At 39.8% G+C, this 19,393-nt stretch overlaps 1 protein-coding gene across 1 annotated transcript; it reads right to left on the minus strand.

Moving 5' to 3' along the window:
* Nucleotides 1-967: 967 nt before the first annotated feature.
* shisal1b (shisa like 1b) lies at nucleotides 968-18,073 on the minus strand. Its single transcript, XM_063003581.1, has 3 exons — nucleotides 17,995-18,073; nucleotides 10,323-10,536; nucleotides 968-1,325 (listed from the first exon to the last, which is right to left on the minus strand). Exons 1-3 carry the CDS (start codon nucleotides 18,059-18,061, stop codon nucleotides 992-994), a joined length of 615 nt encoding a protein of 204 aa, XP_062859651.1. The 5' UTR covers nucleotides 18,062-18,073; the 3' UTR covers nucleotides 968-991.
* Between the last annotated feature and the right edge of the window lie 1,320 nt (nucleotides 18,074-19,393).

Raw genomic sequence — 19,393 nt, forward strand, 5'->3', positions numbered from 1 at the left:
CTTTCTTTTAATTCATTTACAACAGAACACCAGTGGAGTAAGCTAAGGGATATTAATAGCTGTGTGGTGTGTGGTTGACTTGGCCAATGGTCACTGAGAGAAATGCATTTTGTAATGAATTCTGTTTAGACTTGTAATTAAATTTTCAGGCATTTTGGTTTTAGAATCTCTCTTCACCAAATCCATTTTTAGCTGAGGGTCTGTCTGTCCGTCCGTCCATCCATCCATCCATCCATCCATCCATCCACCAATCCATCCATCCATCTATCTATCTATCTAATCCATCCATCCATCCATCCATCCATCAGAAAAAATAGCTAACAGGCTCCATTAGGAAATTAGGAAAAAAAGACACCTAAACTCCAAGAACAAAGCCAGAAAATGCCCTTTTTGTTTAAACAAGATTTTTTGTCCATGGCAGTTATGCATTTTATAGATGCAGTAAATAAAAATGCACCAATTACGCATAAAATCATGACCACCTTCCTAACTGACTGGTATGTGGCTATGCCCCATATGCAACAAACTGTGATGCACTGTGTATTCTGACACCTTTCTATCAGAACCAGCATTAACTTCTTGATTTGAGCTACAGTAGCAGTTGTATCGGACCACACAAACCAGCCTTCGCTCCCCATGAGCATCAGTGAGCCTTGGCCGCCCATGACCCTGTCGCTGGTTTACCATTATTCCTTCCTTGGACCACTTTTGATAGATACTGACCACTGCAGACCGGGAACACCCCACAAGAGCTGCAGTTTTGGAGATGCTCTGACCCAGTCATCTAGCCATCACAATTTGGCCCTTGTCAAACACGCTCAAATCCCTACGCTTGCCCATTTTTCCTGCTTCAAACACATCAACTGAGGATAAAATGTTCACTTGCTGCTTAATATATCCCACCCACTAACAGGTGCCAGAGATAATCAGTGTAATTCACTTCACCTGTCACTGGTCATAATGTTATGCCTGATCGGTGTATATATTGCACTCACCAGGCAGTTGATGGGTTGTGTGCAGAGTGGGATGGACTCTGGGACTCTGGCTTTAGAATGTGTCTGGGCTGACTGTGACAGTGGGGCTGTTGATAGTGTGATAGTCCTGCTGGAGCTCCAGGGTTTGGAGGCTGCCCCTGACTCTCCTCCTGCTCAGCCCTTTGCCACTGATTGCGAGCCTGCATGAGCCAGCGTCCCCCGAGGCCCCACTTCTCCAGGTATACCCTGAATACCTCGTAGTTTATGGCTGAGTAGTAAAGAAAGTCCACTGCTATCAGCACCATGACAAAAAATCCATAGATCCACACGCCGACCAGTGCTGTGTAGTTACTGGAATACAGCAAAGACACATTAATTAGAGGAATAATTAACATGCAATGGCAATGATTTCATTCTTTCAAGGCTTACAGGTGGTTTATAATAACTGGAGGTACAAAACAATTATTTGTATGAATTATTTTAAAGTCCATAGAATCTTGAATTGATCCAAACCCAATTAAATCATTAAAGAACAGCATTTGTGAAGAACGAAAGGCTGCATATGGATATTTGATGTACTGTTTTGTACTGGTTAAATGAATGGTAAAACTACAGTACAAGCAGCTTCCAATGACTAACCACACACAGTGTTAAACAGTGATAACAAAGAACAAACATTTAAATGTAGGATCACTAAATTAGCCAAGTAAGTCCAATTAAGCTTCTTTAGGACCCATAAGCTTAAACATAAATCCAGTAGTTGCAGTAAATAGCCATTCCAAACAGAAATACAGTTTTAAACACATATTTATTGCAGTCAAGTTGAATAAAAATGACTGATTGTGTCATGTTATACTTCTTTGAAATATACCCATGGCACCTCTGGTGTCTTTAGTCTTTATCATATGATAATTACATCCCATAATACCCAGTTCATGAAACACTGAATTATTCTACATGAGCCTGGTTTGAAAAATCTATTCACTGAACAGCCTGCTGTGAGTTGCTCAATGGCCATTTTAACCTGAATGCAGTGGTAAATATCACTGTCCATGTCCTGCTGACCACAAATGTGAATGAAATGGCTTCTCACTAGGTTTTCATTCCTAACACAATGCTCTTCTAATGCATGAGAGCAGAGAAGGTCAGCACAGTGTTACAAACTGGTGAGACATTTATTGTATAAACACATACCGAGTTAGAACCCACAAAAGCTCTACAACACCACTACACTATACACCGATCAGCCATAACATTAAAACCACCTCCTTGTTTCTACACACATTGTCCAATTTATCTGCTTCACTTACCATATAGGATCACTTTGTAGTTCTACAATTACTGACTGTAGTCCATCTGTTTCTCTGCATGCTTTGTTAGCCCCCGTTCATGCTGTTATTTAATGGTCAGGACTCTCCCAAGACCACCACAGAGCAGGTATTATTTAGGTGGTGGATCATTCTCAGCACTGCAGTGACACTGACATGGTGGTGGTGTGTTAGTGTGTGTTGTGCTGGTATGAGTGGATAAGACACAGCAGCGCTGCTGGAGTTTTTAAACACCTCACTTTCACTGCTGGACTAAGAATAGTCCACAAACCAAATATATCCAGCTAACAGCGCCCCGTAGGCAGCGTCCTGTGACCACTGATGAAGGTCTAGAAGATGACCAACTCAAACAGCAGCAATAGATGAGCAATCGTCTCTGACTTTACATCTACAAGGTGGACCAACTAGGTAGGAGTGTCTAATAGAGTGGACAATGAGTGGACACGGTATTTAAAAACTCCAGCAGTGCTGCTATGTCTGATCCACTCATACCTGCACAACACACACTAACACACCACCACCATGTCAGTGTCATTGCAGTGCTGAGAATGATCCACCACCTAAAAAATACCTGCTCTGTGGTGGTCCTTTGGGGGTCCTGACTATTGAAGAACAGGGTGAAAGCAGGCTAAAAAAGTATGTAGAGAAACAGATGGACTACAGTCAGTAATTGTTTGAACTACAAAGTGCTTCTATATGGTAAGTGGAGCTGATAAAATGGACAGTGAGTGTAGAAACAAGGAGGTGGTTTTAATGTTATGGCTGATCAGTGTATATTAACATCATATGGGTAAATGAGGGGTGTCCAGTATAAACCCCATCGCCAGAAAAGTTTGGCACAACGTTTGCAAAGACTGAGCCTTTAAAGGAACCTCTTTTATACCCAATCATAATACTCTTATTTGTTATCACCTGATTATAGAAGGATGTTTCAATAGAGTGTAAGTTAAATATTATATAAACCAGTGGCGGCTGCTGGTCTTTCAAAGAGGGGAAGCTCATTGTCGGCTTACATCATAAAATTTGTCAATTTATTTACACATAAATTTTGCCCTCTGTTCCTTTTACAAGAAAATGGCCTGAAATGGGTTGCAGTTTGTCTTTCGACTTCACTCGCAAAATCCGCGATGGGACTGAAGCTCCTAGTGATTAAGTGACTAATGAAGTGTATTGCTTTGGCAATACGAATGTCCCTATTTGTCATGCCAATAAAGCTTCTTTTGAGTTTGAGTTTGAGAAGTGACGGTGTAGCGCTCAAACTAGCTGTCAATCAAAACGGGATTCAGCCTTTCCACTGATCCTCCAATCATCTTGCAGAAGCTCAGCGTCCAGACCCGCCCATAGCCCCATTCACCCCCAGAGACGCTCAGCGTCCGGGGGCGGGACAAAATCGAGGCATTTATCTAATGACCGGCGAGTTTCGGAGCATTAAAAAAAAAACCTCAACGCAGTCCCATAGAAGTGAAGAGACGCTCAGCTTCTGCGGGCAAATGCATTGACGCTACGGGAATGTATGAGTTAAGATAAGAAAATTGAGTCGATTTGTGATAATTAGCTAATTCTGAACGAACTCGTCTTCAAGATGAACGTGTTCTAACGCATTTGTAGTCAATGAAATGTTAACACAACTGTACATATTTGACCATTTAATTTTGGACATTTTAGGGGAAGCTGAGCTTCCCTTGCAGTCTTAGAGAAATCGCCACAGATATAAACTTTTTACTTTTATTTTGCCCCGTCCTAACTTTTTTGAGTGTGTAGTAGGCATCAAATTCAAAGTAATTCATACTTAGGAAATACAAGCAAGTTGGTAAGCCACTTAACTTAACTTAAAAATAAACAAAAAAATCATTTAGGTTCGAGAGGTGCCCAGGTGGCGCAGCGGGATATTCCGCTAGCACACCAACACCGAGATTCTGAACTCCTCGGTTCAAAACTCAGTGTTGCCACCGGTCGGCTGGGCACCATCTGGTGGGCATAACTGGCAGTGCCTGCAGCAGATACTAATTGGCCACCGTATCTGCTAGGGTGGGACGACCGGACTATGTATGGGGGGAATCTCAATACGCTGTGAAAGGACCCTGATTGGCGGAAGAGACACCTGTACAGAGTGCAGGGGCGAGAAGAGGAGGGCTGTACACATGTCGGAGGATGCATGGGCAGCGACGTGCTCTCCTCGGATGCAATCGGGCATCCCTCAGCAGCGGAAGACAAATTAACTGCGCTAAATCGGGAGGAAAATGGGGAGAAAATGCAAACAAACAAAGGTTCGAGAAAAATAACAAATCAGTTTCTTGTTTTACTGCCTTTTACAAAATGTTCAAATGTTTATGTAAATAGGGTTTATAGCCATTTTATTGTTTACTTTATTAAAGATACAGTTTTACAGCACTTTAAAAAGTATTCTGAATCTAACTCTATTGTTATGTCAGTGATTACCACAAAATACTGTTTTATTTTTATGGTAGATTAATTGGTTTAAGTTCAAACAGCACATTATGCACAGATCAAGAACAATTCTGAAAAGAATTAGAAAGTTTTTATAATGCACTTGCCTAGCAATGGTTACCAAGATATTTTTAGGACTCTGGGATCTTTAAATTATGAAACTTGGATCAGTGCTGAATTTTCCCAAAAGACCTACTAAAATTTCTTTAAGAGTGCAATGCTGACTCATTCAGGAAGTCAAAAACAAAACCAGATGAACATCCAAGAAATTGCAGGCCATGCTAGCTCGGTTAAGGTCAGTTTTCATTATTTGACTATTAGAATGAGACTAAAAATTAAAAGGAATATTAAACATTAAACATTCCACTATGAGAACATCATATCAATAGTCAAACAATAAAAGAGGTACTGTTGTGGTGTGAAATGGTTTGCATTTAAGTGACTTTCCAATTAATAGAACCAGCTCAACTGCCAACAGTACTAAAACAGAATGTCTAATAGTCAGTCTGTGATCTAAAGCTCTAGCACAATTAGGTTATGAAACAAACCCCATTAAGATACTGTGACAAAAAGGAAAGTCCTCCAACATGGCTTAATGAAGCAATTCTTTAAAGTAAAGTGGGCCAACATTTACCCATTTTGCCCTTATATATAATCTCAGTTTTACATAACCTTCTTCTTAAATGAATAATATCATTTAAAAACTGTTTTGTCCTTTATGAAGTTCTCTTTTTCATGTTTCACTTTTTACTGCACTTTATGTGTAGTGTCTTTGAGATGCCCATGATTTTCATCCATTCATTCATTCATTGTCTGTTTTACCACCACTCCTGGTCATGGTTGCAGTGGGTGCGATTCATTAAGCAAACAGTACAAAACACCCTGAACAGATTGCCATTTCATCACAAGGCACACACACACATACACATTCACACTTTGGGCAATTTTAGTAGCTCCAATTGGGCAGACTGCACGTATTTGGACTTGTGGGAGGAAAACCTACGCAGACACAGAGAGAACGTGCAGATTTCACACAGAAAGGACCCTAGCCGTCTGGATGGGAAATTAAACCCAGGCTGTGAGGTGACAGTGCTACATTAAAACCAGCTGATCCATAAATTTCTTACACAGTTGGTAACTATAAACAAATTGAATGAGTTGGCAAGGTAATGTGATGCATGAGAAGCAAGTCTTGATTAAAACTGTTCAAATCTCACTGTTTTAGATGAACTGGAAAAATGTCACTTAATTAAAAATGTGCTGTTTGAGACAATCAAAAATAGTTTAGGTCTAAATACATTTCCAAAGCACTATCTACAGCTTTTATAAAAATGCTGGTTATTTTATTTAACAGCATTTCATTGACAAAGTTTATATAGAAAAGGAAATGCTGTTCTGAGATCAACATGAAATGTCATGTTCTCCTGAGGTCCATGCTTATTTTATAATCTTGTTTTCCTGTATGCATGGAATTGTCAGCCAGATAATCCACACACGCTCTGTCAGCTTTATTCTAAATGTCAGCTGCAGTGAAAATCAGGTAATATGAGCACAACAAACAGGCTTCCTACCTATCTAATGATCTATGTGGAACCTTTACTATACACCAATCAGCAATAACATTAAAACCACCTCCTTGTTTCTACTCTCACTGTCCATTTTATCAGCTCCACTTACCATATAGGAGCACTTTGTAGTTCTACAATTACTGACTGTAGTCCATCTGTTTCTTTACATACTTTTTTGTAGCCTGCTTTCACCCTGTTCCTCAATGGTCAGGACTCTCCCAGGACCACCACAGAGTAGATATGATTTAGGTGGTGGATCATTCTCAGCACTGCAGTAACAGTGACATGGTGTTGGTGTGTTAGTGTGTGTTGTGCAGGTATGAGTGGATCAGACACAGCCGTGCTGATGGAGTTTTTAAACACCTCACTGTCACTGCTGGACTGAGAAAAGTCCACCTACTAAAAATATCCAGCCAACAGCGCCCTGTGGGCAGCATCCTGTGACCGCTGATGAAGATCTCAAAGATGACCAACTCAAACAGCAGCAATAGATGAGCGATCGTCTCTGACTTTACATCTACAAGGTGGACCAACAAGATAGGAGTGTCTAATAGAGTGGACAGTGAGTGGACACGGTATTTAAAAAGTCCAGCAGCATTGCTGTGTCTGATCCACTCATACCAGCACAACACACACTAACACACCACCACCATGTCAGTGTCACTGCAGTGCTGAGAATGACCCACCACCCAAATAATACCTACTCTGTAGTGGTCCTGGGAGAGTCCTGACCATTGAAGAACAGCATGAAAGGGGGCTAACAAAGCATGTAGAGAAACAGATGGACTACAGTCAGTAATTGTAGAACTACAAAGTGCTTCTATATGGTAAGTGGAGCTGATAAAATGGACAGTGAGTGTAGAAACAAGGAGGTGGTTTTAATGTTATGGCTGATCTGTGTATTTTTAGTTATGTTCAGCTTTATAGTTCATAATGCATACAACCATAAAATCTACAAAAATAAACACTGGTGATAAAATGGATTTATAAAAAGCTTAGCGACCCAGACCATGATACTGTTAAAGGATTCCATCCTTACAGCCAGCCAGTCAAATTTCTGTCTTTTAGCCCATCAGTCTTTTCAACTTTAATAACTGTTTTGTAAAAAATGTCATGGAGTAAGAACAGCTCAGCCATGAAGACGTATGCCATACAAGTACACAGAATAGGACTACTGAGTGCTAAAGAGCATAAAGTGTGAAAAATATCTGTCCTCAGTTGCAAATGATGAGTAATGAATCAGGTTTTACCATCTGTCAGTCTGACAGATAAATCCACCAGGGGAACAGTACCTGTGGCTAAACCATTAAGGAAAGACTGGTAACGCTCTTTTTTAAGGAATGCAAAATAGGGGCTTATTACGGTCTTGTTCTTTGCTCAATACAGAACGAATTAGACATTTATAAATGATTTATTGACTATGCATTAGGCTTTATTCTGTGGGGGGTCAGTTATGTGGAATCACTAATAATTGCACTATTGGCAGCATTTTGATTCATGTGGCTTATAGATGCTGTATGTGAGTTCCATAAGTAAATAAGAGTTTATTATGTCACTAATAAACCACATATTCGAGGTTTCTTAAGCTTTTTTTCTTTGTTCAGTAAAGCCTATTCATTATGATCTTTATTAGTACATAACTGCAGGTCTGCTTTGTGAAAATCATTAATGTTTGCATGATTATAAATATTTTTGCAACCTGTTATGCAAATTATTTATAAAAAGATTTTTTTTGTCTATTTATTTATGCATTTTCTCCCAATTTAGCGTAGTCAATTTGTCTTTCGCTGCTGAGGGATCGCTGATTACAGTCGAGGTGGGTATATTGCTGCGCCCTCTTTCACCCATGCACTCTGCACAGGCGCCTCTCTATCTGACAATCAGGGTCCTTACACAGCGTTTGAAGAGCCCACCCACATAGTCCGGTAATCCCGCTCTAGCAGAACCGTGTCTGCTGCAGGCACTGCCAGTTATGCCCACTAGATGGTGCCCAGCCAACCGGTGGCAACGCCGAGTTTCAAACCGAAGCGTTCAGAATCTCGGCGCTGGTGTGCTAGCGGAATATCCCGCAGTGCCACCTGGGTAGTATTTAACGAGTAAAATAACGAATTAAGTGCCATATTTGACCTTCCATACACAGGATTTAAATCATCTGAATATGACAAAATGCATGTTGCAATTTTAAAGCTGACATTGCAGAAATACTTTGTAGCGAACACTTGATCTGTAACACAAAACACTGAAACACGATTATAAACTCTAGTGCAGTTTTTAAAGTTTTAAAAACAAACACAATACAACAACGAAGACTAACACTACCACCAATACTAAACACCACTGTGAATAATCTATGAGGCTAACGTGCTAATTAGGCTACGTTGGGCTAAACCGGACATGACAAAACAAACCCCAAATCAGTGTGACTTAAGATGGGAAAAAGAATGAAAGTATTGTGAGACTAAGTATTAACAAACAAACAACAGACTAGACCATGCAATGCTGTGAATTGGAATTATGTGTCCAGGTAAAATATGATGGGTGAGAGATTCGTTCCCGCATAATTGCTAGTATAGACCAATAGCAGTGGCACATTGGGACAGTCGGTTACATCAGTCAATCTGTTTTTTCCTTTAGATGTTAAGAGTGTACCTCTAACAGAAAAATAAAATGTATTGAATTTAAAATCAAATGTCTGCTACAAAGTATTTTCTATTATGCCACCTGTAAAATCACAAGATGCATTTTGACATCCTGACAGAATAATTCAAATCTTTGGTATGGGACTTAGATTGACTCATTAAATACTTATTTAATGCTTTTTAGTCTTTAATTATTTATAAATTGAACCTCACTTTAGAATATGGAACGCTTTTTGCTTTATTAGTGACTAATTAAACTTTTATTGACTCTAAAGCTGCAGTAATTGTGTCACAATCTAGAATCCACTTGAATCAAAGTGCTGACAATTACACATTAATAATACATACAGCTATAATTTATGCTCAATAATTTGCATAACAGGGTCGTAAAGTATTTATTTGAGATGATTACAACTAATCAAGCAATTATTTATTTATTTTTTTAATGCATTTTCTCAATTTTTCTTCCAGTTTCAGCGCGTCCAATTTTTACTCAATTGAGTTATGCTTTCTCTCTACTGGAGCTGACTCCCACCCTGATTGAGGAGAGCGAGACTGTCACACGCCCCCTCCGACACGTGTGCAGTAGCCAACTGCATCTTTTCACCTGCACAAGGAGAGTTCATATGCCGATCAGCTTTGTGCACAAAGAGCCACACGCTGATTAGCATTATTCCTCAACTCTGTGCAGATGCCATCAACCAGCCAGCAGAGGTCGTAATTCGCTCGGTTATGAGGAGTCCCTATCCGGCTTTATCCTACCCTATGAACGACAGCCAATCGTTGTTCATGCAGCTGCCCAGCCCAGCCGGATGGCAGAGCTGAGATTCGATACGATGTATTCGAAATCCCAGCTCTGGTGTGCTAGCGTGTTTTAGAGCTGCGCCAGCTGAGCGGCTCTAATCATGCAATTATTAAAGATTTTTAAATACCAGACCTCCAAATATTTACTACTAAAGGCCATAAAGAATAACACCTAATGTATAGTAAATAAATCATTTACAAATGTCTAATTCATGCTGTATTGAGTAACGAACAGGGCATTAATTATCCCCTGATTTGTGTTTCTTTAAATATAGTTTCCAAAAGACCCTTTTCTTTATAGCATGACAGTGCCCATTGCTGTCCATCAGTGTTGGGAAAAATTGGAACACTGACTGGAGGCCAAGAATTATGACCCGATATCTGTGTCTGAAAGCTACATGCAGGGACAAGCACAGCTATTTTAAATACATGTAAATGCTGTCATAGAATCAAAGTGTGGGAAAGTATTTATACCCTTGGTTTTGGAGGTGATGCTGAAATAAGTCAACATACTTTTAGCAATGTAGCGTACATGATTTTTTCTTAATAATAAATACTTACTTGTGTGAATACCCATCTTGGGCATTTGTGAGATTGATCTGCATGACTGTTTGAAACTCTGTGTCATTGCAACAGTACTTGAAGACAGTGTTGTTGTGGTAACAACAAAACATGTAGGTCTTGTTGTCTGAGAGACGAGGACAGTGGAATCCTGAATGAGGGCGCCCTTTCTGGTCCATATAGGGTTCACACACACGAAAATGAGCCGATAAAGCTGTAGAGACAAGGAAAATCAGTTAAATAAACTTTTCCTGCAATAGCTAATGTCTATGAATGTAATCATTCAAGTAAAATAATTGAACAAAATGTATCGTTATTTTATAGAGCTGTTGAGCAGACAGTGAGCAGACAGTCTTTTTGATAACATTACTTGCTGCATGTGTGACAAGCTTAAAACTCAGAAGCCCATAAATAAGTAGCAGTGTATCAGATTGCACATTTTAAATACTGTAACTTGTTTCTAGTTGATTTATAAAATTGTGTTTACATGCAGAAATACCACATTTTTAAATTTCCATACCATCACAAAGGAAAGTAGGAAAATGTTGACAAAAAAGGTGAAAACTGAGTTACCACAATGCTAGCTACTCAGTCCACCAACATGTGATAATAAGAGTTCTCTGAAAAAGCAGTAGAAGTCGATGGTGGCTATAAAAGGTGTGAACGTCCACTGTGGATCCATCTGTGGGGCTTTGCCCCCTCTGCAGGCAACTCGCCCATCCTGGGGTACTGTCATTTTTTTTGTATTGTATTTTTCCTTTTAGAAGAAGTGGCTAGCACTGTCACCTCACAGCAAGAAGGTCCTGGGTTCGATCCCCAGCCGGAGCGGTCCGGGTCCTTTCTGTGTGGAGTTTGCATGTGATCCCTGTGTCTGGGTGGGTTTCCTCCGAGAGCTCCGTTTTCCTCCCACAGTCCAAAAACATGCAGTCAGGTTAATTGGAGACATTGAATTGCCCTATAGGTGAATAGGTGTGTGTGTATGTGTGTCTGCCCTGCGATGGACTAGCGTCCACGGTGTTACTGTATGCCTTGCGCCCATGGAAAAAAATGGGATAGGCTCCAGCACCCAGATACCCCCCCCCCCCCCCCCCCCAACCCTAATTGATTAAGCGGTTAAGAAAGTGAGTGAGTGAGTGATAATAATAATATTTATTAGTATTAAGATTAAATCTAAGTAAGCCTAAGTAATACATTAGTGATGTTATTTCGGTCACAACATATTACAAAGTTTATGAGTTCTTGTCTGTGAGTCTGTGAGTGCTGTGGAAGTCGAACTGTGAGTGCTGTGGAAGAGCGAACACATCTGGAAACATTGTATTTCAGACTACGGTGGTTCAAACCAACGTTCAAACCAAGGTTCAAAGTACTGTGGTACAAACAAGGTATGACAGTTTTTGTTATACATCGGATGTTAGTTAGTTAACAATGCATTGTACTATGGTAGTTTAATGCTAGCCTTCGTCGTTGTTCAGGAAAAGCACCCCAGGGCGGTTACAACATAAAGGCAGAGAGGTGCTGCAGCACCAAGTGAGTTAGTCTGAAAGAACATCAAACAATGCCAGCATATGCCAGTAGAATCAAAAGTGCTGACCTAACCATTGACCAGTCATTACACTGCACAGACAATTAAATCACCAAGGGTAATAGAAGTTTAGTCTAATCTCTGAGAAATCTCTAATCTCTGAGAAATGTTCTTTTCTACTGCCTAATTAGCAGAGAAAATCATAGTCAGAATGCAGAAAGTAATTACCACTTACAGATAAAAATGCTTCAGCACCTGCTCTTTTTGATGTAGGCGTTTGAGCTGTGTCACATAAAACTTATTTAGAAATGGCACACGACTTACAAAGAGGCATTTATTTATTCATTCATTTTATTAACCTCTTTATTTTGGTCAGTTCACCATGAGTCCAGTGTGATCTGAAAACACTAAGTACAAAACAACACTACACATTGGACAGGGCAGCAATCAACTGGAGAGCAACACACTCTCACACATTAGCTGCCACACTGAAAGTACATGTGACAGTTCTCACAAGCAGTGACCTGAGGCAGATCTACTCTACCAGCTGTGCCACTTTGCTCTGCAGTGGTTTAGTGGTGGTTCAGTGGTTTTAATTAGAATATGTGAGACTAAAAAGCAAGAGCAAGTGTTTGTAGGTCCTTGTTCTTTCATTTCCAAATCATAAACAAACCTGCTTTTTACAAATCAGTTGTCTAAAATCAATTGCATGCTTTCCAAGAAACAAAAAACCTAATGTTATTTCAAGATTGAAATTTTAGTAGAATGCTAAACTGTTAAAGCATGCAACTAAGCCTGTGAAGTATGGTGTGGTTTGATCAAACTAATGATTAATGATACCATTTCCAAAAATGCACGCCAGCAAGAAGCGAGCAATCAAAGTTGTTTGTGTGCTGATGTAGCGTAAAAGCAAGTAGGAAAAATAAATGAATCTGGCTGAAGGAGTAGATTGGGCTACGTGGCCAGCAGGGATTGTCTGTTCTGCTGAGAAAGTTGAAAGTCAAATAAGTATTTTTTTGCAATGCAACGTTGGTATTTTGGTTTGGCGTGGAAGTCACAAATAATGTAAAGCTTGTGTGTGTGCTGATGTATTTCAATATAAACTATATTATGCCCCTGTTCCACACTTTTACAACTCCACACCCAGTGTTTCCCTACTGTATTTTGCCTTCATAACAATTATAACCTGATCGCAACACCTTTCAAACTACATGATTTTGAGTCGCTGACATGTTCAGATATTTAACATGCTAGATATTTTTCTTAAGTCTTGAGTCAGATTGAGTTGTTGAACAGTTCACACATAGCGATCAAGAGTCGATTTCCGACCCCCGAGCGAATGCAGAGTTGCCACATCTAGCGGTGACCTGTCAGCAAGCGAAAATCAGGGCAAAAATCGTGTAGTGTGAACTAGGTATTAGCCTATGAATAGAGCTAGACAGAGGCATGTTAAATGTCTTTTTTAGGCAATCATAATCATACTATTATAATTAAAAATTTTATTTGCATATTGATCCATTATTTTATCTTATATATCTGCTTTATGCTAATCAGAATTGCATTTGTTTCTAGCTGACCAGGAAACACTTGGTGCAAACCACCCTGAAAAAAATGTCAGGGCATCACACATTCATCCATTCAATCACTTATGTACAGTGGGGCCAAAAAGTATTTAGTCAGCCACTGATTGTGCAAGTTCTCCTACTTAGAAAGATGAGAGAGGTCTGTAATTTTCATCATAGGTACACTTCAACTATGAGAGACAAAATGAGAAAAAAAAAATCCAGGAAATCACATTGTAGGATTTTTAAAGAATTTTTTTGTAAATTATGGTGGAAAATAAGTATTTGGTCAATAACAAAAGTTCAACTCAATACTTTGTAACATAACCTTTGTTGGCAATGACAGAGGTCAAACATTTCCTGTAAGTCTTCACCAGGTTTGCACACACTGTAGCTGGTATTTTGGCCCATTCCTCCATGCAGATCTCCTCTAGAGCAGTGATGTTTTGGGGCTGTCGCTGGGCAACACGGACTCCACAAATTTTCTATGGGGTTGAGGTCTGGAGACTGGCTAGGCCACTCCAGGACCTTGAAATGCTTTTTACGGAGCCACTCCTTCGTTGCCCGAGCGGTGTGTTTGGGATCATTGTCATGCTGGAAGACCCAGCCACATTCCATCTTCAATGCTCTCACTGATGGAAGGAGGTTTTGGCTTAAAATCTCACGATACATGGCCCCGTTCATTCTTCCCTTAACACGGATCAGTCGTCCTGTCCCCTTTGCAGAAAAACATCCCCAAAGCATGATGTTTCCACCCCCATGCTTCACAGTAGGTATGGTGTTCTTGGGTTCTTCTTCTTCCTCCAAACACGACGAGTTGAGTTTTTACCAAAAAGTTCAATTTTGGTTTCATCTGACCACATGATATTCTCCCAATCCTCTTCTGGATCATCCATATGCTCTCTGGCAAACTTCAGACGGGCCTGGACATGTACTGGCTTAAGCAGGGGGACACGCCTGGCACTGCAGTATTTGAGTCCCTCTCGGCGTAGTGTGTTACTGATGGTAGCCTTTGTTACTTTGGTCCCAGATCTCTGCAGGTAATTCATCAGGTCCCTCCGTGTAGTTCTGGGAATTTTGCTCACCGTTCTCAAGATCATTTTGACCCCACGGGATGAGATCTTGACCCCAAGGGAGATTATCAATCGTCTTGTATGTCTTCCATTTTCTTACAATTGCTCCCACAATTGATTTATTCACACCAACCTGCTTGCCTATTGTAGATTCACTCTTCCCAGGATGGTGCAGGTCTACAATTTTCTTCCTGGTGTCCTTCGACAGCTCTTTAGTCTTGGCCATGTTTGAGTTTGGAGTCTGACTGTTTGAGGCTGTGGACAGGTGTCTTTTATACAGATAACGAGGTCAAACAGGTGCCATTAATACAGGTAACGAGTGGAGGACAGAAGAACTTCTTAAAGAATAAGTTACAGGTCTGTGAGAGCCAGAAATCTTGCTTTTTTGTTATTGACAATATACTTATTTTCCACCATAATTTACAAATAAATTCTTTAAAAATCCTACAATGTGATTTCCTGGATTTTTTTTTTCTCATTTTGTCTCTCATAGTTGAAGTGTACCTATGATGAAAATTACAGACCTCTCTCATCTTTCTAAGTAGGAGAACTTGCACAATCAGTGGCTGACTAAATACTTTTTGACCCCACTGTACTTTCATTTACAAAAAAAAAGTAGCCAATCCACCATGTTTTTGATAGGCTAGAAGAAACCAGAGTAGCCAGATAATATCTGGGACAATATGGATATGGACAGAATATGCCAAACTTTTTACAGTCCCGTGTAAAGTGAAGTCGAACTAAGATTCTAGTTCTCCAATACCCTGATATTGTGCAGAACTCACACTATCATCTGTGTCACCAATAACTAAGGTAAATCATTATTTATTTCATTTTCCAAACTGGGTCAGAGTTACAGGTCAAAACTCCCAGAAAACACTGGGAACACTGCATACAAAGTAAACCCAGAGACAGGATGCCAACCTATCACAAGTCATGTCACACTTATACATCAACTTACTCACTCACACCTAGGGGAAATTAAGAGTAGCCAATCCACCTTCTGTATGTTATTTTAGAAAATGGAATGACATTAAAGTACCCCAAAGAATCCCATGCAGATGTGTGAAGAACATTGTCCTTACAGACAGTGACTGGAATTAGGGTACAAACATTAGTCCCCTTAGTTCATAATGTTGTACAGCATGACACTCTTTCTTGCCTTACCTAACCTTACTAAGTTATTAAGCTTAGTGGTGTTGCACTGTGTATAGTAAGATAGTATAGTATAGTAAGCTTTGTACTTCCTGTAATTCCATGCACCTTATTAGTGTTACACCATACACCTGAATCCACTCGCTCTCACTCTTTTCCATATTTGTTTCCGCAAACTCATTCAGTTAATGATAGTGGCTTTCTGATGTATTTAGTTGCCATGGTAACCTGCTGTTCCGAGTTTTCCCATGGGTGTTATGGCCACTTCCTGAGGTCTTAGTCACTACCCTTTCCCTCAGTTACCCTTTTTACATTCTCTGGTGAGTGTTCGGGTTGTAATATGCTAGTGGACTGAGTTGCTGGCTGTGTTACACCCAAGCGCTCTTTTGTTTCAACTTTCAACCTTTCTTTTCTCCATTCTTGGGTGTGAGGGTTCAAACTATTTGTGTGGTTAAGGTATTATTTGTTTTTAAAGTTTCATTTTCCAAGTTTGACAAAGTTTTGTTTTTGGTTTCCTTAGTCCATTCTTTTGTTTCGTGTCCTGCAGTTGAGTTCATCACCTAATATCTCAGCTGTGGGGTTACACCAGGTACCCCTGTCTACCAAAGAACTCTCCACCCCATGACAAACATTATTTGTATATACACTGATCAGCCATAACATTAAAACCATCTCCTTGTTTCTACACTCACTGTCCATTTTATCAGCTCCACTTACCATATAGAAGCACTTTGTTGCTCTACAATTACTGACTGTAGTCCATCTGTTTCTCTGCATACTTTTTTAACCTGCTTTCACCCTGTCCTTCAATGGTCAGGACCCCCAAAGGACCACCACAGAGCAGGTATTATTTGGGTGCTGGATCATTCTTAGCCCTGCAGTGACAATGACATGGTGGTGGTGTGTTAGTGTGTGTTGTGCTGGTATGAGTGGATAAGACACAGCAGCACTGCTGGAGTTTTTAAATACCGTGTCCACTCACTGTCCACTCTGTTAGACTCTCCTACTTGGTTGGTCCACCTTGTAGATGTAAAGTCAGAGACGATCGCTCATCTATTGCTGCTGTTTGAGTTGGTAATCTTCTAGACCTTCATCAGTGGTCACAGGATGCTGCCTGCGGGGCGCTGTTGGCTGGGTATGTTTTTGATTGGTGGGCTATTCTCAGTCCAGCAGTGACAGTGAGGTGTTAAAAAACTCCATCAGCTCTGCTGTGTCTTATTCACTCATACCAGCACAACACACACTAACACACCACCACCATGTCAGTGTCACTGCAGTGCTGAGAATGATCCACCACCCAAATAATACCTACTCTGTGGTGGTCCTGTGAGAGTCCTGACCATTGAATAACAGCATGAACAAAGCATGCAGAGAAACAGATGGACTACAGTCAGTAATTGTAGAACTACAAAGTGCTTCTATATGGTAAGTGGAGCTGATAAAATGGACAGTGAGTGTAGAAACAAGGAGGTGGTTTTAATGTTATGGCTGATTAGTGCAGATGACAAAACTATTATTTGAATTATTTTTATTTACCATGTGTCATACTGGTGGCTTAATGTAATTATTGTTTAATCTATCAACCAAGTAAATAAGCTAACTGCTACCTAAAATGAATGCAACATTTGTTAGTCACTCAACATCCTTGCTTCCTTAAAATTTATTTTATTACCACATAAATTGCTTAGTCATCCCAAGTCCTGTATAGTTAGCTACCAAGGACTGAAATGTTTCAAATTTTTAAAGATTTTTTACTATAACGCAACCTAAGACGCAACACAAAAAAAGCACATTTAAAAACAACTTTTAAAACCTTTTGATCATGTAAACAGAAATGCAAAAATATTTACTAATAATATATATATATATATATATATATATATATATATATACTAAAGTTAGAAAAATGCACTGTATAATTACAGTAGACATATACAAAATATTATTGGGTTGGGTTTCACCACTAACAAAACAATAAACTAAATACAGGGCATATCAACTTAAAAAATACTAATTATGCTAATAATAATATTAATAAAAATACTTTTGTTATTTAAAGCTCATGTGCATATTCTGCATCTCTTAGAGCCACATACATAAATGCTTGGCTGTATAATGCTGACTACAAATAGTAGAAATGTATTATACTACAATTTACCAAATCCACTTTAACATAACATTACAATTCCTTTTATTTCACTCTTTAATACATTTAGGGGGAGAGTACAAAAAGCCATAGAAATTATTTGAGTTGACATATACTTCCTATGTCCCCTGGTTCTTACACCTCTGCACATACAAGTCTAAAAAACATGTACATGTAAGCTCATACTGCAAGGCTTCATTAGGTAAAGTCTTACCTGCAGAGGAAAGCAGAACCAGGACAATGACCAGAATGTTGAAGGACTGATGGCTAGTGATACTCATCTTCTTGTCCTCCCTCAGAGAAGGATAAAGGGAGGAGGATGAAGAGCTTCAGCTGAGCTCAGACATCATGTCTCACGTCCAGCTGATATGGTCATGGTTGCTGCAAACTGTCATGCCACCTGTTAGAACAGAAGATCCAGCTGGTAATTGTGGGTGGAAAGATCTTGGACATTGTCCAGCTTTTTCTACAGGGTTTATCTAAAATTAAATACTTACATAGGTAAGATCTATGTTTTATGTATACAGGCAACACAAAGAGGGTCTTGTGCTCATTTATAAAAAATATGCACTGTATTAGTAGTACGTATTAATAGTATTTAATAGTATGTGCAGAATACACTTTTACATGGACATCAATTTTACTACTCAGAAAATGTAAAAACATTACAGCCAAAATATTAGGACCCCAAGCAAAAGAAAGCAGGAAGCCATCGTGAAGCATGGGTGACCATGGAGTGCCGCATACCTGCAACTCAGGGAAGAGAGCGCTTTTGTGAAAGCACTCTGTATGCTGGGCTGAGGGGTGCATCATTGTTCCCCCACATGCTGGTCACAGCTCCTGCTATGATATTGAGCACTGAGAGTGACAGTGAGATGAATGAAATAGTGAGAGCAGCGTCTCTGCTAACAACCCAGCCATTTCCTGGCACAAGTCCTGAGGACAAAGCACTCCACTGGAACCCAGACAATGAGAAATATATACACCATGCATGTGGGCCAAATGTGTCAAGCACTTCAGCTGTTGGTGCCCTGAGCTGTTGGTGCCCTGATCAATACTGGCTCCACCATCACCCTGGTGCAACCCGGGGTCTTCAAACCCCACTCGGTTTAGCTGACGAGCTTAACGTGAAGACAGTCACCAGGCAGGCGGTGCAAAATCATCCAAGCTCTTTGTGTGGCTAGAGTCTGTACATCAGTCTGACCTTTCTGAGAAGAAGGGTGTAATTGCAGTAGCAGTAAAACCATGACTGATAAAAATAACTCATTTCTGCTGCAATGTAACCATGTCTCCTGTGGCTGATACATTTTACTCTGTGTTTCTGCAAAGCTTTTATTATCTCCATGGGAATCTTTAATAACTTTCTGTGCTTTAATTCTGAATAGTAGACTTATATTAATCAGAGGTGGTTTGTATATATATAAAAACAATTTGGTGCAAAATGCTTTTCATTTAAGCCCTGATGAATAACATATCAGTGGTGAAACTGTGCCTGCATCTAATCAAACTCTTCTAATGAGGAAGCAATACATCTAAACAAGCAAATAAAAGCTACAAATGTTTAGTCACTGCTTTCAATTTTCTAGTTTTTCTATCAGTGACCCCTGCTATTA

This window comes from Trichomycterus rosablanca, chromosome 1 (assembly GCF_030014385.1).
Source record: "Trichomycterus rosablanca isolate fTriRos1 chromosome 1, fTriRos1.hap1, whole genome shotgun sequence".
In the NCBI taxonomy this organism is placed as follows: Eukaryota; Metazoa; Chordata; class Actinopteri; order Siluriformes; family Trichomycteridae; genus Trichomycterus; species Trichomycterus rosablanca.